The sequence below is a fragment of the Acromyrmex echinatior genome, chromosome 11, assembly GCF_024713525.1.
Source record: "Acromyrmex echinatior isolate Ae372 chromosome 11, ASM2471352v2, whole genome shotgun sequence".
Lineage (NCBI taxonomy): Eukaryota > Metazoa > Arthropoda > Insecta > Hymenoptera > Formicidae > Acromyrmex > Acromyrmex echinatior.
The window spans coordinates 361863-383364 of NC_141862.1; the positions used below are offsets into that span (position 1 = coordinate 361863).

Below are 21502 nucleotides of genomic sequence, written 5' to 3' on the forward strand. Positions count from 1 at the left end.
GTAATGTCGGTTTTTAGCCAATCACGTTGCTCGATTTGATCGTCTGTAATTGTAATCGTAACAATCAAGCAACACGATTGGTCGATAACTTTACTGTTACGGAAAGTGTGTGTGACTAGTTTTATGCATGGTTTACAATGAGTAGTAGCAATAGTGAATTAAGGAATAAGCGTAGAAATCGATCAATAGTTGATTATCTTCCTCACATTTAACTATGATTGGTCGATTTCTACGCCTACTCCATAATTCACTACCGTTACTGCCCATTGTAGATCATGCATTACATCGTTAACTTAACCATTCTCAACTTTGCAAGATTCCAATTAAAGTGATGAAGAACGTCTCTGGAAACCGTCTCTGACATCTATCAATCATGAAACTTTATCCCTAGAAAAGTGAAGAGTGAAAAATTTCTCCATTAATTTCAATAGTAAAAATTTTCACTTTCCATCCTAGGGATAAAGTTTCATAATTGATACCCTGTTGTACTGGAACAAAAAACACCGTCGCTGACGCCATTTTGAGAACAGAAAATATTTTAGTGTAGACTTTGTAAGAAATTTACTAGATATAGATACAACAAAGATACCAACAGCGTCAGGGCTGTGTGATTTAGTGGCAGAACGAAAATCTACCATATCAGAGGAGAGAACAGGTCTGGGATCGAGACGAGGAGCGCCCTGATATTTTTCTCTGTTGTCTCGTCAATTGTTTCCAACTTTTTGAACTAGTGCAACCAGCGCAGAAACAGAAAACAAACCTACAGTATAACTTCTTTGTATTCTAGCTGGAAAACAGTCCCGTATATTCTCAAAGCAATTTAGAATCTGCAAATCCGCATTTGAGTTCTTCTAACATCGACAATAAAATATACTATTGTATTAAAGACCGACAATCCTGGATAAATTTTTGTCCCCACGGACAAAAAAGGCCCCAAGATACAATATAACATACAGTATGGACACTGAACTTTTTATGGTCCCCAATTTTTAGTGCGCATTCGTCGATTTCCAACCAGGAGCGTGATTGCCTTTAGCAAGTTGAAATTGCAGGTTAGGTTACATTAGCTGAATTTCCTTCTCATAAAATATAATTAACCCTTTCGTCTATTACAATATTGTGTGAGATTCGTGGTAAGGAAATCGGGCCAAGCATGAGTATCATGGGTGAGAACGTCGTTCATACAAAGCTTAATTTTTTTTTAATTTGTAAGAGAAAAGTACAACAAACGGTTAATAAAATCAAGTTTACTAAAAAATTAAATCAAATTTTTCGGAGACGTTATATTATATAGACTGTTATATTTGTATACGATGAAGTATTCTCATGATAAAGTATGCATGTTGTGTACGTGTGTATGTGTGTATTGAATTACAACTTCACATTTAATTACAATTTTCATGCAATATATTATTTTTTCATACATAATTATTCAATTACAATTTTCATATAGTATTTAATCAATTATTAGTTTTAATTTATTTATTACTGTTTAATATTTTATTATTATTAATGTGATTATTTTTATATAATTAGTTCGTTAACATTATATTATTATATAATTCTGATTTAAAAGTATATTTGCTATAAACAATTTTCATAACACGACCGAATTGTCCTTTTTTTAGAAAAATCATTCTGTAGCTTCATAAAAACTGAAATTTATAAGCACCTTTCTAACCCTACATGACGGCGAGTCATGTGACCTGAGATCGATTATATCAAAAGTGCCTCAGTATCCATACTATATGTACTTATACTGTGCCCAAGAAGGCAATTGAAGAACGCCGACATCATTGACAATTGATATAAATTTGCGATTATATTAACATAAATATTTGGATAATATGTCATTAAATTGATAATTTTTTATTATATAAATGTTCTATAAATAAATATCCATACTTATAATGCTTTAATATCATATATATCACTGCAAAATTACAATTTTTTAAATTCTGTTAAAAAAAAATTCAAGGTGACTTTGTCCTGATCTTGACGATGCCTTATCAAATTGATATGATCAGAAAACAGATATTTTTAAACTCTACTTTTATCTGAAATAGTTTTCTATAAAACTCATTCTTCGAGATCAGTATCTCAGTATTTTTTCCTTACTCTACATGAGTTCTTTCTTTTAATAATAACCGTAAACAAATATGATTCGACAATTATATGTATAAAAAGATCATTATATATTAGTAAAAAAAGTATTATGTATTTATATCACTGAAGATAAGAATCATATATTTATATAAAAACAATATTATATTTGTGCATTAAGTTATTTATTTATTTGTGAATCTAACAAGATTTTATCTTGATAAAAAATTATTTCTCTATTTAATATTATTACTTAAAATTTAATTAAAATCTAAGATATAAAATTTTTGCTTCTAAATTTATGTATATTTTCATATACATTTCATATTTTTAACTTAAATATCATTAGATGTCACTTTATAGCATTAATATATAAATAAGAAATAAATTTTAACTTGATATATAATGTTCTTAATTCACAATATTTGCGAGTATAAATTTTGCTAAAACTTAGAATATTTTGATACGGTATTTACGCTTTATAAAATTATATTATGTATCAAATTATATTATAATTATATTGTATATCAAATTATATTAGGTGTAATAAAAATAATGGATTTCTTTTTACTATACCTAATATAAAAAATAAGTATATAAATGTCGACTTGAATTCCATTTGTTAAATTTTTAATGATTTTTAAAATTCTTAATATTACAATCTTTATAAATGTAATTTTCATTACAATTGACGTTACAATAGTCAATGCAGTTCTGCTATATTGCTATACTGTATTGTAAAATTCCATCTCTGATTAAGCATAATACGATGGCGGCACTGTTAAATCTTGTAAGACGGCTAATTGTTCTTCCGTAAAACATTGGGCATGACCTCTCATTCCTGTCCAACCATCGTAATGCGTCCGTTTGAAATCACTTAAAGTTTTCCTTATTGTCATCTATAATTCAGATATTTATTTTAAACAAATTAATTAATTGATTAATTATATGATTATTGATAGTCATATAATTAATACAGCATTACTAATTAAATGTAATTTTTTATATATATGGGATACCAAGAAAATTTTACATGTAAATTTTATATGAAAAACTTAATTTCTTTTCAAATGAAATAATCCTATTTTGAATCAAAGCGGATCTTGCATAATATTCTTATGCAAGGGATGATAGGTATAATAGCTGACTTTTGCCTAAAAAATTATATATGTAATCTTATCGGTTTTTGATTCGATGAATACCGAGACTAATGAAGCAAAATTCCTTTCTGATTATGTCAAGAGACACAAATGACGGAATGTAATCTCCAACGAATACTTTCCAATTGCTTAACACATCTTGACACAAATTTAGCAAATTAATTCACATATTTTCAGTGCTAATAATTTTTAATAATTTGTTTCACAAAATTTTTTTCTTTACAACTTTAAAGTACTCTTGAAATCGCACAATTTTTGTTTAAATCTTTTATACTTTCGATGATGTTCAGTTTGAAAAAGAAATATCGTTTTTTTTCAAAAGGATGTTGCACCTCTTAAACATGAACTGCACATGTACAGAAAAATATGTGTTTCTTAGATTTTTGTGTTTAACAACATATTTCGAGGAGAATCAAATCGGTTCCGGAGAGTTGTGACATGTTCCTTGTGAATTCTCTGAATACTTAGAACGTTGACTTAGCACACAAATAATAATTTAAACAGACATTTATTTGATATGAAATTGTGAGCACGTTTCTTAACTATAACGCAGTTTTGAAAATCTTGTAATTTGTGGAATTAACAAATGTATTTCAAATTTTTTGCAATTATTCTTCAATCCTATGAAGGTGAGTCATTCTAGTTTTTATTTCTATTTATTCAATTATAGAACTAATGTTACTTAGCATAATCCATAGATATTTATGCTATACTTAGAATTGGCAACCTATCGATGACTTCTATCAAACGAACTGAGGATGCACATGGTGGATCTGTTTTGAAATTGATCAGGGCTCCAAAGTGAGTTGAAACACTCATTGGATATGACGATTTTGTAATAAACCAGTAAAATTCACTCTATTGTTTGTGCATTAACTGCGCTGTACTCTCATTTGCCTTTTTTCAATTAATATTTTTAATTTCGAGAGTTCATACCAAAGTTAAAGCTTTTATTAAATTATTTATTAACACTGAAAATATGTAAACTGATTGCTACGTTTGTTAAGATGTATTAAGCAAATGAAAGGCACCCAATTACTAGTGATACAAGCATAAATGTTTTTATTTTTCCTCTACGTGTTCTCTACGTGTTCGGAGATATTACGACGCGAAAAAATTCAAATTAAAAAATTTTGCTTTACGATTAACGTCATTATCGTCATTATTAATGTCATTCCACAAAATCTTGTATCGTTGCAATTTCTGACACAAGAATTGCATTTCTGTACTAATGCAGAATTAAGCTTACAGCGATATCTTACTGAAAAAAATCAGGTCACATAATGAAATCATGTAATTAAGATAAGTAAATTACATAATAGATTGTTCCAAATCAGTACGTAATTTTTTTTAAATCATATAATTTGAAAAGTTACATGATATTTTTTTTCTTCTATTTTTCATTTTTTATTAAAATAAAAATTAAAATTAAAATAAAAATTCGATAATTATAAAATCATATGAATGAAAATTATTTCTAATATCGTAATTTTAAAAAATCTAATTACGTAATTTTAAAAAATTACATACTGATTTGAAACAATCTGTTACGTAATTTACTTGTCTTAATTATATAATTTTATGTAACTTTTTCATGTGATTATTATAATATATGATTAAATTACCGGTATAGGCTGTGGATCATTCATGTGAAGGCCGAGATGTTCGAAGACTGAAGGCACATATTTGGGCACATCGTAAGGATGAGCATGAATAAAAGCACACAGTCCAAGAACACCACCATGACGTATACGCATCGCATCATTTTTGTTTCCCAACGCATCTGAATTGATAGAATTATTTTTCTTTTGCAATCGAGTCCTTGCTTTTCTCTTAAACTCTTCCTAAAAACACAATGGCAAATATTCAGGTCTCGAATTTTCTCAAAATTTAAAGTTGGAAAATTAGAATCATTAGAGAGGCTCGGCATTATGAGCAATCTTTAGAATTACTTGCCAATAATTGTTCATGATCTGTGATAAATGTGCAATGCAATAATCCACCGAGTACTTGACTAGCCTTCTCTCTAACTTCTAAACGATCATCTTCTAACAAGTGCAAAACGGTATCTTTAACGCAATTAGTCCACAACGTGTTACTAAGAATTATGCCCATGTTATGAAAAACCAATACTTGAAGAAATTCTAAGCTAGTGAACCTGGCAGACCACGATGAGTGCTCGGATACTTTTTTCACTGCTGTTAACGCTATTGACATATCTTCCGGCAATGTGAATGCCTGCGCAAGCGTTGCTAAGGTACGTAAACATGATTTATTAAGCTCTTCATCCGCTTCCGAGTTTTCTAATTGACATATAATAGGAAATATCTGGTAAAATCCTGGTGACATGATATACTGTGAAGGAGCCAGGCTAATCGTAATCCATTTGCAAACAGTTTTCAACAATCTTATAGGCGTCTCCTGTTCTTCTACTCTGGACGTTTCTTTTGATTCATCGACCGAAACGTTAGCCACCTTTTCTAATAAAGTTTCATCTTTGTCAAGATTACTTAGTTTGTCTATATCATCATCCTTTTTAAGTTGTTCTAATTTCGGCACAATTTTGTCGATTAGAGTCTGCATTCGCGGAATCACAATGTCAGTTATATTATGCGAGAATCTCAAATCAGCATTGAATATAGTAACTAGTACTGATCCCAGACGTTCTCGAACATTCTGAAACGGATTCGTCAACAATCGGTTCTCCAAGCGCACCAGCAAACGTTGCAGTAATTCCATTACCCGCCACGATTGTTGATTCAAAGCGGATTGTAGTACATAAAGACGACCGCACTCCACGAACGAGTCTTTTAACGGTGGATCCTCCATCAGACATTCAAGTAACCAATGGTGCCTATTAGGATCCCTATGTTGTTGCATTGTAGCGAAGCATACACCCCAATCTATAACGGTTTCTTCTGTTAGATTCGCGATTGCGATTCTTATGATGGGCAATAATGCCTGCCACAAGTCAAATGTCATTTGGAACGGCCAATGTTTGGCGCCTCTGACTATTCCAGCTGCAATCTCCGCAGCACATCGCTGGCTACTTTCATGCTTGTCCATTACCAGTCGTTGCAAATGTGGTAGGAAACGTTTCAAATGAACAATCCCATGATTGCGAAATACGCCCTTAAACAGAACACACCTCAATGTGCTGAATTTGTCCTTGCCTTTCTTCTCCTCCAAACTGAAATAATTTACAAGCTTCTCAATGTTTTGCGGATCATCGAAAAAGGAATAGATCTCCCTCTCACAATCCGTCAGCTCACGCATTTCTGGATCAAGGCAGGGTTGTTGGGACGAAGGTGCGTATACTTCCAAAATTTTTGGCCAAACGTAATAGCCTATGTATGGTTGGTGAACGTATCTGGACTCGTCCCATTGTTTAGCGGTTAATGGACGAGTTTCGTAATTATACTGAAGCCAAGAATTATCAGCTCTTATACCGGGCATGATATTTTGCGATTTTCCTTCCTTTATACTTTCATTGGATAAATTGTGTATATCAACCGTTATCTGGAAAAAATAAATGTTTTAATATGTATATTAATTTAGGAAAAACTCTGTTACGTTTAGCCTACAAATTAATTGATCCCTACAATACCGTTTGTCTTAAACATCATATTTGCTGACAGTTCGTTTACGTATAAAAATTATTCCGGAAAAGATTGTCTACATATACTTTTGCACAAATAGAAATTTCAAAGAAAAAGTCATATGTATTATTGCCTACAGCTTAATTGCCCACAAGCTCTTTTATGCATAAATATAAAATTAAGGTAATTATTTTAAATAAGAGTCACTACAAAACTTACTAAAAATCATGCTCTATGACTATATATGCATGCATTTTATATATTAAATTTTCATCTTACTAAATTAACGAGCCTACAATATATAAAAAATAAGGTAATTATTGCGAAAAAGTTAAACTTCGCCAACGACTTTGACCTTGATATGTTGCCAAGGTCATAACCCTGAGTAACTTTCAACAGATTTTAGTCGATGATCGTTATTCATTAAAAAATTATTAACAAAAAAAAGTTCATCCATAAAACTTAACTTTTGGATACAACTGTACTGCAATGAAACAAATTCCCTGCTGCAAAATATTTTCTTATATAATTTTTGTTTTTATGCAAAAATGCATTGTTGAAGCAGAGAATTTGTTTCATTGGAGCACAGTTGTGTTCAAAAATTAAGTTTTATTGATAAACTTTTTTTATTAATAACTTTTTAACGAATAACGAGTGATGGCTAAACTTTGTTGGAGGTCACTCAGTCCTGACTTTGACAATCAAGATCAAAATCGTCGGCAAGGTTTAATCTTTTCGCAATAATTATCATAAATAATAGCTACCAAAAAGATTAGATCGACTCCTATGCCTACAAAGGGCATATATTGAATATAACCCTTTCGTACCTCCGGGGTTCCTAAAGAGATGCCTTTCATATGAAGACGGTTTTATAGGTTTTATAGGTGCTGATTCCAAATAAAAATTTAAATTCAAAATGGCGGATTCAAGATAGCGATCATGAAAACCTAAAATATCAGTATATTTATCATACAAGTTCGGATTTTATTTTATTTTTAAATATATATATCGTAGCACGCACGCACGCTCGCACGCAACTATTCAACCCAAAATATATTTGGAATTGTAAAAGTTCTCTGAATGTGACGAATTGTGGGTTGCACACACTTTGATTATATATATATAAACTATTATAATATTTATCATAATAAAGTTGTAATCATGTTTAAATAAGATTCCAAGTATATAATTAGGATTAATTTTGTAATTTTTCAATATAATATATGGTCTTCACTATACAAAAATTTCATTTTTAGCAAAATTTAGAAAACTATATTTTATTGAAAACATCTGAAACAAGTCAAAATCAAAATCGATAGGATTACTTGCTTAAAAGTATTTTTTTTTCTTTCGTAAGTGAGATATATATCCTGGAGGTACGAAAGTAAAATCTTCACCTTAGTTTTTTTTTCATGTTTCTAATGTATACAAAAAAATTATGGTATAAATTTCATTTTTTGAGCATTTGTTGGACAGTTACATTAATTCTGATCTTTAATAACTGATAAGTAAAATTACTTAGAATCCCATAAGTTTTTTTTTAATTTTAACAAATTTGTCAAAATTGTGAAGTGATAGAATTTTTAAATTCAACTTTTACAAACTACAAGAAACAATTACTTTTGTCTTTGCGCATTTTTTTTTGTTTAACGATATAATAATGTTTGCTATACAAAATCTTATAAAATTTATGTACCTTCAAATGTTTTCGTTTCTGTTGTTTCAACATAAATGTCACTACTCTGGTGGCAATTTTTCTTTCTTGCAAGGAATCGTGTATAAGTGCTTGCAAAAAATAACGCACTAATTTTGCGGAATAAACTTGGTTCGGGTGAACCAAGTCTCGTATGAAAGTCATCGCCATTAATCTGTGCCGCCAATGTAAAGATTCCTCGAGTATACAACGCAAAAGTTCATCGAGCAGATTACTATATGCCTTCAGATTAGATTGATTAAGTTGCTTTAAATTCCATGCACCCTCTTCTATTTCGTTTTGATCAGGCTGTAGCAAAGCTGGTTGCGGGAAGTGTTTCCACAACGCTTGTGCAGCCGTCAAACATGTGTCGGATATTTCGAGCTCGAGCGTATTTAAACAGAAATATTTACTTATAGTATCTACAATGTTCTGTTTCAGGCGAATTACAGAAAGTTTTTCGGACGGCTTGGAAAGCACAATGGCTGGCCATAATGATGTCAATATATCCAAATCTCCCTGAGTAATAATAGGAGCATGTTGCGGTCCGAGCAATATATACAGAACACCCTATTTTGAAATATAATATTTTATAAAAATTTATTATTATTCAATATTTTCCTAGTAAATCATTATTTTTATATATAGTGTTTGCTGGTATCTAGATGAAATGGCTTTTTTTATTTTAGCTTTATTAGAATATATATTATCTTAAATAATCAAAACGGCTCCAAAAATGTACAATTAAAGGATATAAGGTGTGAACCAACGCTAGATGTTTGTTGCTAAATATTTTTAATACAAATCTAAACAAACATTTCAACCTATATTAGATCATTCTCAATGTAGTTAACAATAATTTTCCATTACTAGAAGCTGAAAAGCACACCTACATATTAACAAACACTGTTTACATATTTATATTATATTGTCGTTTCTAATATCTAATATTTCTAACAACTCTTACCTTATATGCATCGTGATGTTCTTCGGTATCTTTCCTCAAAATATCGATAAAACGCGGCATTATAAGCGTGTAAGAATATGGGAAAGTTTTAAAAGCGGAGAAGAGACTGGCTTGAGCTTTTGACCGTACGTCCGCGTATCTGCCTACGGCCAAAGTGAACAGTTCAAATATTATTCGTTTATGAGTTTCTGTAAGTGCGACTGATTGCGCGATCGATCTAATTTCGTGCTGAATGTCACAGCGATCCATTATCACCGAAGCTATGTGACTCTTATTTCCTACCAATCTATCTTCAAATGTCTTTTTAATGGCTAAGAAACCCTTGCGTCGTCCATCACGTTCGCGTAATCGTATCTTTCCCAGCAATAGACTAGTCCAAATCTATATATTAGAAAAATATTCTTAAAAATTTCACGTGATTAATGAAGAATGTATACAGGTCCATTTTAATCCATTTAGTAGTGTCTCAAAATTAAATCCTTAAATTAAAAAAAAAACAATATTTTAGATAAAAGATGCTTAGTTACAAGAGGAGAAGATGGTGACTTTGATTGACCTTGAAAAAATATCCCGAAGATCAAGTCAAAATTAGCAAAAATTTTTTTAACAGAATTATATTTTTTTATATAATATGATTCCTCTAATTATTCTGCATATAAAAATATTAAGATAGAGATATAAAAAAACCAATAATTTATGAGATATTTTATACTTTATTCTGACATGAAATATTAAATGTGAGCAAAATGGATAATTTTTTAAATAAACTTAAGAAAACTGCGTTTTCTTTATACATCAATTGATTCATCTCATTATTCTGTTCACAAAGATATTAAACGTAATTATCAAAAAGTTAATACTTTACAAGATATTTAATATTTCTCGTCAATATATGCCACAATAAAATATCCAATCTCTCGTAAACTATTGGTTTTTTTTTTATTTATAATGTTAAAAAAACGTTGTTTTGTCATCAAAATGCAATTTTCTGAAATTTTATGTAAAAAATAAAAATATCTGTGTACCTAGGTACTTTTAAGATACATTTAAGGTATCTAGACAGTGAAAATAGAGTACCTTGCACAATACTGGAAATGACTTTTATGTGAGCTTGAAAAATTGACTTTTTTCGAATATTATTATTTATCCCTTTTCGGACCGTATATTTTTTCTGAATCATTTTTTTGTATTTTTTATATTTTACATATTTCAGTATCAAAGTTAAAATGGAACATCGTGTATATTTTCACAGTGGTTGATATATGCATACCCGTATTAATCCGAAGAAACTCTTGGTATTGTCTTCCGCGTTTTCGAGCATTACCCGTTGGATTTGGCTCATGACCTCAACAAGATAATGTCTAACATTGCTTCCATCAGGCATGGTAATAAGTCTATTTATTCCACATGTGGGTATTATAGATACATTCCATTTTACGGAAGATTTGACCAATTCGAGTGGTGTTTCCGTCCATAATGGTAGGACAGATTCGGAACCTCTAATAATACTACATACGATGTTCAAACTGGCAAATAATTCTTCCCTGCAGTTTATTTATATTTATTAACAGTTGAAATTTTTATTTTTTTAATTTAAGAATTTTGTGTAAAAAATATACAATATAAATAATATCAATTCTTTTCGCTTGTATAACTTACAACAAATTAATAAATAGTAGTAAAATCCAGGTCAATACATTAAACGAGCTGTAGTTAAGTGTACTAAATAATATTTATTAATCACAAATTATATAATTTTCCGATAAGTTTCAATGGTACGTTTCGATTATACTTAGTCCTTATCAGCAGAAATACATAAATACTCAAATATCTAATTATATTAACATATTGATTAACATTATGGTTCATTTATTCACATTGATTGCCCTTTCTCGCTTAATGAATTGGTTCGGAATCATGACTCTTCACTGCATCATTTATTATCAAGTTTAACTACATATAGTTTAACTACATATGATATGATTGCGATATATCATTCTTTGTAACACGAAGGTGATTCTTAGAAATCGTTATATTATCTATTGTAATTCGAATGTGAGATGTTCTTCATAATATGTTAATATAATTAGATATTTGGATATATATATATATGTGTGTGTGTGTGTGTGTGTGTGTGTGTGTGTGTGTGTGTGTGTGTGTGTGTGTGTATATATATATATATATATATATATATAATATGTATTTCTGATGAGGACTAAGTATAGTCGAAACGTTGAAATTTATCGTCGGAAAATTATAATTTGTGATTAATAAATATTATTTAATACACCTAACTATAACTCGTTTAATGTATTGACTTGAGTTTTACTACTATTAATTTGTCGTAAAAAATATGTATTTTTAAATACCATTTTATATGTATGAGGTTAAGATGTGTGCCTCTATTTTTGTTAAAAATTTGAATCTTAAGATTATACGTAATACAAGATAATTGAAATAAAAACCATATATGAACTGACCTACTTAATATACTAGTATCTTTGCAGTATCTATTAAGTTTGTCAATTTGAACCATTAAATATCTTGAGAATATTCGTTGTATAGCAGCGATTTCTTCTTCGCCAGGAATATACCAATTGATGCAGAAATTATCAAGATCCACACTTTGACCCCATTCTCTAACATAAGGATAGTTGGAATCATTATAGTCTCTCTTATTTGATCTATACTGCCATGGAGTTATCATCGATAATGACGATAGAATAGACTTCAACAAATGACAAGCCAATTTATTGCCGTCCATCGATCTCAAAAGAAGAACGCGGTCGAGAACTTTGAATAGTGTATCCATATGTGGTATCAAATTATTGCCAGGTGTATCAACGATAGCAGACAGTATGAGCATAGCATGTAAGAGACGATGATCTAGATTTTCTTCTTTCAAGATATCCTCTTCCTCGCTTACTAACGACAAAATCGTTTGTGCGAGTGCAGGCAATAGCGCACGCAAAGTATCGCATCCGTTAATGTGAGAAAAAGTATTGTACACAGCTGCCGCTAGTTGGCCCGCGACTTTAGTCTCAAGAATTCGCTCAGTCATAAATGTACGCAACTTGTGCAGGGCGCTTTCGAAGATTGCATCACTCATTTCCCTCAGAAGGGTCGCGCATACGCCGGAAAGCGCTACTTCCGCTATCGACTCTAATTTGCTCTTCGAATTACCACTGCGGTTCTCGAGTCGCACATTCTCTGACGAGCTAGAATCTATGAACATGAACACTCTGTCCAGGAACTGCAATACAAAATCTTCAAAACGCGACGTTGCCTCACAGACTATCCTTTCTTCCTCTGTCATGATCGCGGTCGATCTGGAAGAATCTACAATGGGGATTAACGTGGCGTAAACGGAAATAAGACGGAACGTAGCAAAAGTTTTTCCAACATCATTTGGATCAATTCCGGGTAACAACGAAAATAGCAGTGGCAACACATGCATCGGTCCTTCTGAATAAGCATAACCTGTGAAAGATAATAGTTATATTGCATTTTGTTGATTCGATTTAGATTCGAAAAAAGAACTAAGAATTTGATTCGACATAAAAAAAACCTTGAGTCGAAGAACATTCCTATTTTGAATTTAGAAAAAGTATTTTAATTTTAAATTAATGTGTGTGTCTATGAAACACAACTGTAAGTACAAATTTTATACCTTTGTTTATATTCCTAGAACCTTGCACCATTGGTCTGGCAACAGCTACCATACAAATCATTGAAGCTGTAAGTTTATGTGGCTCAGTCAAGGAATCAAATGTAGAGTGCATTCTGTCCAACATGTCCGGTATTACTAAATTCGGTCTCATAGTAGCTAAATACTGTAGAGCTTGACATGCATCATTTATACAAAATTTATTAAACATAGCCGTCATAGCTACTGGCAATATACTCTTAACGAAAGCATCAACGTCAGGATCAGTTAATTTGTAATTGTCAGGAATTGGAGTTTCCCATGTCGGTTTAGTATATCTCTCTCTGAAATCGCATAAAAAATGTATTTTACATCAACCAATTCAATAGTCTATAACATATACATAAAAATATTTATTTTAATATATAACAATAATTAAAGAATGGTATAAGACTCCCTTCGGCATTTAATAAATTACAGTCAAGAATGTATGAAAGTCAGCGCGGTACTTTGCGCGTAAGTATAATAATAAGAAGATTTAGAAGTCTATTTCTCTGATAAAACAATTTATCTTGTCTTTTAACAGTTTATTTTAATATTTATCCTTACGCGTTTTGATTTTTTTAAGTTATTCTTAATGGAAATTGAACATATTAATTCGACTGACCACTGTAGTGCTGACTCTTATTTTCTTATACATTTTTATCTGTAATTTATTTTAATATTTAGTCCAGTAGAATTAGACTGAAAAATAACCGTTTCAGAAAAAGATTGTAAACTAGTATTTCTTTTCATGAAAAGGTCAAGAAGGATATGTATATGTTTGAGTTATGATTCGTGTGAAAAATATGCGAAAAAAATTGGGCAAATTGCAAACAGCAGATTTTTCGTTCGTATAGAATATATTGATTATATGGAAGAAAGTTTACTACAAAAAATGTAGATAGGTATCTAGAAATTTCTATAAAATGTGACATATAACGTTAAGATTGGTCTATTAGTTAAGTTGAAAAAAAATTAAGATCCCCCCCTCCAAAGGCATTTTTTCACTTGCTCTATTTATCGAGATGTATGCAAGATTTTGAAATTCTTATAAAACGTAGCTTTCGTTATGATAAAAAAATCACCTCTGTTTCAACTTCAAATGTTTATTAGTTTTTGCAAAAAGTCATTTGTTTTTAAAAAACTTATATGCGAAAAATCTAATTTCTTCATCTTGAAAAATCAATTAATTCAATTCTTTTCTCTTCTGAAAAATCAACTAGCACAATTCTTTTCGCATATTTCTCACACGAGTCACGAATCTCATACTACATTTCTTTCCGAAACTTTTCGTAAGAAGAAATTTCAGTTTTGTGTACAATTTTTTTCCGTTCAAACCCTAATTCTACTAAATTTAAAATTATAATTATATAATTATATTTTCTAGATATTGTAATAATTAAAAAAAAGAAAGAAGAAAGGGAAAGAAAAGAAAGTAAGAAGAAAATAAAGGAGAGAAAAATGAAAGAAATAGGAGAAACAGAAAAAAGAAAAGATAGAAGAAAAAAAAATATTAATATATTTTAAATATATATTAATATACAGGGTTGGCCATATTCGACGGAAAGATGTTTTTTTTTTCAATCATGGGAAACGTCGTTACTCGATCTATTATGACATCTCTGTCAAAAGTTACAGTGTTGCCAGATCTTTCCGTCGAATATGGCCAACCCTGTATATTAAAAAATTAATATATTAATCGTTTACGTACACGTGTAAACGTATGATAAAATGATATGGAAGTTTGACAAGGAGTTCCTTTAACTTTACCATCCATCGTCCAAAATTTGCTGGATAAAAATATGTTTCTATAGTTTTCAAGAACTTTTCCAAATATGTCTGTGTACTTGAGCCATTTCCCTATAAAGCATGAGTATATGTATAAGATATGAATATGTATAAATAAAGTACAATAAGTACGAACATTTTTCACGGAGTTATGCTTACTTGAAGTTATGCAAAATTTTGTTAGAAATTTATGTTGTGATAATTTTGTCGACGTATGTGTGTGTGTGTGTGTGTGTGTGTGTGTGTGTGTGTGTGTGTGTGTGTGTGTGTGTGTGTGTGTAGTATATATAGATACATATGTATCCGCACATATTCTTTATCCACAATTATACATATAATATCTTACCAAAGTCGCTACTATCCACATAGTTATTGACGACATTTCAATTTTGTGATTCAAGTTGTTTGGCGTCTGCTTATATGTTACTGGCAAATTTAAGCATCGTATAAATCTAGTAAACATGAAGGGAATATATGCTTCCCAATCAATATACCCAATATTAAAAGCTGCCAATCTTGCAATTAAACACATCATATTGTTTTCCCATTGTGGACCATTGTGGCATACCTTCCACATGGTCATAAATTCATCAAACCATAATTGATATCCAATGGAATGATGCTCAGGAGATAGTTGTAATGGCAAAAAACACTCTAAAATCTGAAGAGTTGTGCACATTGTTAATCCATCATGAGGACAGAGCTTCGGTCTCAATTCATCTAATATTTCTTGCGTAGCGCTCAACTGTTACAATAATGTTACAAAATTAGTCCTATGTCGAATCTGATCAGAATGTTTCTTTTCCTTAAGAAAAAAATTGTTCGTTCTTACGGGAAAATAAATTTTTACGGAATAGATCACGCAATGTAATAAAGTTTTTAACCACAAAAGGTTACGATGTATTCCAATTGTATTGCGCTGTAAACAATGTGTCATAATCTCATATAAAGGTCTCCATGGAAGTTCTAATTCATCTGGACTAATTAATTTCTTTTTCCTGAAAAAAGTGGATTATATTAATCAAGGATTAAATAAATTCTATTTCATAACAACTTTTGTAGCAAAAAATTTGTTCATTATGACTAGATCTTTACATTTTCATCTCAATGTTTAAATTACTTGAAATAATAAAATCAATAACACATTAATTGTTAATTGTTAATTGTTATTTGTTAATTGTTTCTGTTCAAAAAAATAAAGAAACAGATTTTCTAATCAGAACTTATATTAAAATTATATATAAACTATTTTTTATTAATTACAATCTTTTAGAATTTTCTTAAATGTATTGGGTCATCTAAAAAGTATCCGCGGTTTTTTGTTACTAGATGTGTGTTAATGGTCATATATCTAGTGACAAAATACCGCGGATACTTTTTAGATGACCCAATACTAAAATATTTAATAATATAATAAATAATAACTTAATCGATAAATCTTCGATTTTCATTTCACTTACTTTAACAATAAAACCAAAGTAGTAGAAAATTTATTGATAAGGTTTGGATCCAAATTCGGTATGGTAACAAGCTCATACATTAATTTTATAAACGCTATGTGATCTATTTTACTAAACTTCATTCCATATAGTTCTATATATCTGAAAAACAATTTAACTTAATGTCATAATATATAAAATAGGTATAATACAAAATATAAAAAACAGATTAAAGAAAATAACATATTAGAAAGCAGATGGTACTCAATAAATTGACAATGAGCAAACGGTACTTAATTAATATAAATTAAAAAACTACGTTTATCAATGGTAGAATCAGTGGTAGAATCTTCTGTAAAGCAGGTAATTTACTTGCCTTTTTGTAATATTATTCTTTTTATACAAATCAATTCTGTCATTCTAGAGAATTTCAATCTAATGAGTATTATCTGCTCCAAATCCTACCAGGGTTCTTTTACAATGAGTCAATAGTCAAAAGTCCTAAGTGGTTCTAAGTCAGTCTTAATTAATACAGTCGATCAAATCTTGTATGTCTAAGGCCTCCATTTTCACAATATATGGTTACCAAGAAATTCATTAATGAAATTCATTTGTGAATTTCTTGGTTACCTTCGATTTTTAAGTAACCATATATTGTAAAAACCTAATCGGACCTAAGGAACTAGTTAAGACTTCTGATTACTGACTACCTCATTGCAGAATCCTCACTAAAAATTTGGATTTTTTTCTTTTTTTAAAGGGCTGCACACAGAAAATAAGAATTTCAACTTATTAGAAATTATGTAATGTGCAACATATTTAAGACAAGGATTTAAATCCTTATTCTCTATTCCTTTGACTGTGCGCAGTCGCTACAGCCTAACTTACAATGAGTTCTTTGCTTCTTGTTATTTGCTTTTTATTTTATGTTTTCTTCCTTCTTTGCGATCATGTTACCAACAATCGTGTTTCTCTTTACATGTTTCTTGTCTGTTCCAAAGTTTGTCAATCTCAGACAACAGAAAACGAAAAATCTATTATAACTGCATAAGAAAAACTGCGAAAAGTAGTAAAAAGTAAGAGACAAGAAACAGGAAACAAAGAGCTAGAGATTATAGATTAGGCTTAACACTTGAGCTGCTTTTCTATTAGAAAACACAATTGATATAAATGTCATTCAAACTTTGTTATTCATTGAATATCAAACAATACATAGAATGACTGTGTCTTCGAAAAGGAAAACAGCATTCGTATACTATACAAAGTATCTCTATGCTCTAAAAGCAAAATCTCGTCGCTTACAAATTCAATCTGTTTGACCAAAAAACGCATCCAGGTGTTAGCTCACGTAGCATGACCGCGCGTCCTAAATTTCCTTTGATCTCAGCGAGCCATATACGTGACTCTGCGTCAAGCTCATTCGCGTAGGGCAACAATTTATTGTACACTAGCTCCTTTTGCGGACGAAATTCCGCAAAATCCGTCTTAAATGATGATAAAGACGACATCATTGAATCGTTCTCCGCATCACGATCACACTCGTTCATCATAATCCCGTCACTTATTTAACAGTCAATAGTTAAAGCTGATTAACTAAAGTCACGTTCGATGAAGAATAATGTAGTAATAACTTGCGCGCAGTTAAATCAGTGACAACTTGCTTATTCTCATTCATTTTCAACAAGTCATGTTTGCGTTCCAGGAGCCATGTTTAGCATTCAAATAATCTGAACTAATAGCGTTTTCCACTGAGAAAACTGGTGCAGCACTAGCGCCATGTTAGATTTAGATGAAAACTGCACTAGTACAGTAATAGTGATTTAGCAGATTTAGTGCGAACATATTTCAGATTCAATGGAACGTATCATTAGACATTCATTTTACATTCATAACACCCCTAAAAAAATATGTATATAATTATGTTCAAACTTAAATTATTTATTTTACAATATTCATTAATTTATTTAAATCATTTTTTTAAAATAAATTTTTACATTTCAAGAGTTTTAAACGTCAAAATGTCATTGCATTACTGTTATTAGAAACATTAAAAACTAAACAATGTCAATGTTATAACATTAATTACAATAATATAATATAACTTAACACGCAAACATAACCTCAATTTCAATTTGCACCTTGATTGCACCCTCTCCACTGACTTCGAAGACAGTGGAGCAAAAGTTGAACTCAGTGCAAATTTATTGCACCGGTTTTATCAACATTAAATACTAAACTAAGCCTTAAACACAATGCGAAGAAATAGCGATAGCAGTAGAAGTAACACGATTTCTAATCTAATTAACCTATCAGAAAGGATATATTCTAGTGTCTCTGATTTCTAATAGGTTCATCTTGATAGGAAATCATGTTATCCTATCGCTATCGCTATTCCTTCGCATTGTGTTTAGGGGTTTCTAGTTTTCACAGTGGAACAATTGCACTCAGTACATAGCAGTGTTGCACCAGTTTTCCCAGTGGAAAACGCTGTAGGGTGCTTTTCATCTACGACACAGCAATCATCTCTGTTTAATATTGGCAAACAACAAAGATGTAACTTGCCGTGTTAGGGGCTCTGCGCAATAAAAGGAACAGGAAACAGAGAATAAGAATTTCAACCTATCAGAAATCATGTATTGTGGAATACACAGTTTCTGATAGGTTGAAATTCTTATTCTCTATTCTCTATTCCTTGTTCCTTTTATTGTGCGGAGCCCATCACACCGTGTCACTTCTGTTGTTGGATAATAATTTTATGCGTAGATACAATTTTTTACATTAAAATGATCCAGATGACTTATGTACCCTATGTGTAAAATGGAAATACTCTAAAGCTCCAACCGAAAATTGGCAACCACAATCAGGGACTCTATTCTTGAAAAGAAATGTGTACAAAAGTCTAGCGAAATACTATAGTATACGTTTCTTTTCAAGAAGGGGCCCCAGAGTGTTTTTCTGCTGTGTTTAATGATGTCGTGGAGTGGAAAGCACCCATAAACTATTGGGTCATCTAAAAAGTATCCGCGGTTTTTTGTCACTAGATGGTGTTGACCATCAATACCATCTAGTGACAAAAAACCGCGGATACTTTTTAGATGACCCAATATATCCAACTGATTAACACATTAACGTACATTCATCTCTTCTATTTTACAAATAGTGTATTTGAACTGTTATAATGTCTGAGTCTACAAACGCTCAAACAAATGCTATCAAATAGAAATTGATGGAGTACATAATGTACAATAATTAAGAAGGAAAGTAAGTTTTTAATTCTTTTCCTCTTTATGAATTTGGAGTTACGTATTTGAAAACAAAGAATTTGCTAGTTAATTTTTAGATCAAAGCTTATATTGCACATGTAGAATGAAATAAAATCAAACTGTATTAATATATTAAAGACTCTAACGAGTATATATCAAGTGAAATAACTTAGAAATTTATGTTGCAATATTTTTGCAGTATTTTTTTTTAAGAAAACGCATCTTACATATGAGTCTGCTACATTCATGTGTAACGATCTATTTTTAGTATATAAAACTATTATCAGTTTCTAGTAAAGCGAAAGAAATTTTCAATTAATAGGGTATTTTTTATTTATTCATAAAAATAAACAATTTCATTTTATAATTTAACCTTAAAAGACAGTTTACAGCTCTGTAGCGTTCGAAATTAATTTTTGGCACTCGGATTGCTCGAAGATCACATCAAGCTCGCCATCTGCTAGTTCGCATCTCAAATTTACATTGCCGAACGCATTTTATATTGTCTAAAATGGAATGCGCATGCGTTAAATAAGTAAATTGAATTTATGTTTCATTTCCTCCTTTTTTATTGCTCTCTTTCTCTCTCTCTCTCTCTATTTAAATGAGAGTTTCAATGTTCCACTTAAACATTTGTCTTTCACATGGTTCAGAAATTTAGAGGAAAGTTTACGTGTATTGTCTATTTGGTGAAATGTTGTGTGAGAAACCTCAAGAGATTGGTCTAATTTTTATGAAAAAGTGAACAAGAATAACGTAGAAAACCGAGCAAGAAAGACTTCTTTTTATTTATTATATTTTAAATTTATTTTTTGGACATATATGTATACAAATTTCTTTTATATCAGCTTTCTCATAATATTTTCATAGATATATAATTACATAATATTTTTTACACAAATATACATTTTTAAGTTAATTTAATATTTTTCCTAATTTTTCTATATTTTTTTCTTTATTTTTTTAATATATTAGATGCGCAACTAAGTTCTCGCTGTTATTTTGATGAAAATGCAACTTTATTGTGAAAAAATGGCTTGGAAATGGCTTGGCGGGTAACTCCTAATACTGAAGCAAGCTCTTCTTGCGTTTGGCACGGATCCTCATCGAGCAATGCCTCCAATTCAGCGTCTTCGAAGGTTTTTGGCCTTCCTTCACGCGGACGGTCGTCACATCGAAATCACCGTTTGAAGCGACGGAACCAATCTCGGCACGTTGTTTCACTTAGAGCAGCATCTCCGTAAACTTTTGGAGCTCTCTATGCGCTTCAGCCGCCGTTTTCTTCGAATGAAAGAAGAAAATCAATACTTCCCGCATATGACGATTATTTGGCACAAAATCAGACATTTTCACACAACCAAAAGAATATGACGTAAAAACAAAATCACTAATGTTTCAAAGCGGTTTGTTTACCATATGTCTAAGCTTGGTTCATGACGTTTAGGTTATGTCAGAATCTACCAGCACTTACTGCTGAAGCCATCTGTTGACAAACTTAGTTGCGCACCTAATATTTACAATTTATTTTTATTAATTTTCATAAAGTCTAAATTATTTCATTGCAATATTGGGTTTATTCGCGTCGCTTGCTTTAATATGCTCCAATATGTTCCTACAATAGCACTTACTCACTTCAACGAATTCGTTGGATTGCGATGCGAATAAATCTAGTGAGTTTTGCGAGGAATTTTGACAGAGTGAAAAAAGGATGAAAAGAGAAAGAAGTTTAGGTGGTAACCGTGGCAACGCTAGGTAACTTATTTATTTCACGCATGCGCACTCCATTTTGGACTAATTTGCGC

General features: G+C 30.9%; 1 protein-coding gene and 2 long non-coding RNA genes across 7 annotated transcripts; 1 reads left to right on the forward strand and 2 right to left on the reverse strand.

Annotated features, from left to right (window-relative positions):
• Positions 1-1037: 1037 nt before the first annotated feature.
• Positions 1038-9154, forward strand: LOC147907969 (uncharacterized). Its single transcript, XR_015546559.1, has 2 exons — positions 1038-1166; positions 8997-9154. It is a non-coding gene; the product is annotated as an uncharacterized LOC147907969 (long non-coding RNA).
• On the reverse strand, positions 2267-18680 carry LOC105154390 (proteasome activator complex subunit 4B). 5 transcript variants are annotated; one of them, XM_087410917.1, is made up of 14 exons: positions 18576-18680; positions 17740-18334; positions 16459-16599; positions 15831-15996; positions 15345-15743; positions 14922-15070; positions 13193-13512; positions 12003-13002; positions 10793-11066; positions 9523-9903; positions 8559-9125; positions 5220-6782; positions 4889-5107; positions 2267-3002 (listed from the first exon to the last, which is right to left on the reverse strand). In XM_087410917.1, exons 2-14 carry the CDS (start codon positions 17985-17987, stop codon positions 2859-2861), a joined length of 5571 nt encoding a protein of 1856 aa, XP_087267043.1. In that variant the 5' UTR covers positions 17988-18334; positions 18576-18680; the 3' UTR covers positions 2267-2858. The 5 variants fall into 5 exon arrangements, with proteins under 5 accessions (XP_087267043.1, XP_087267041.1, XP_087267042.1 ...); XM_087410915.1 differs by having other exon boundaries at positions 18432-18629; XM_087410916.1 differs by having other exon boundaries at positions 18558-18588.
• Positions 18681-20479: 1799 nt separating this feature from the next.
• On the reverse strand, positions 20480-21379 carry LOC147907970 (uncharacterized). The gene is made up of 2 exons (XR_015546560.1): positions 21291-21379; positions 20480-21207 (listed from the first exon to the last, which is right to left on the reverse strand). It is a non-coding gene; the product is annotated as an uncharacterized LOC147907970 (long non-coding RNA).
• Positions 21380-21502: the final 123 nt, after the last annotated feature.

Bases quoted from the DNA above. Each gene is read 5' to 3' on its own strand.
- LOC105154390 (XM_087410917.1), bottom strand. From the start codon at position 17,987: ATGATGAACGAGTGTGATCGTGATGCGGAGAACGATTCAATGATGTCG. The intron at 6,783-8,558 runs GTACATAAATTT...TATTTTTTCCAG, and splicing joins AGAAACGAAAACATTTGAAG to ATAACGGTTGATATACACAA. The intron at 3,003-4,888 runs GTAATTTAATCA...TCTGAATTATAG, and splicing joins ATGATCCACAGCCTATACCG to ATGACAATAAGGAAAACTTT.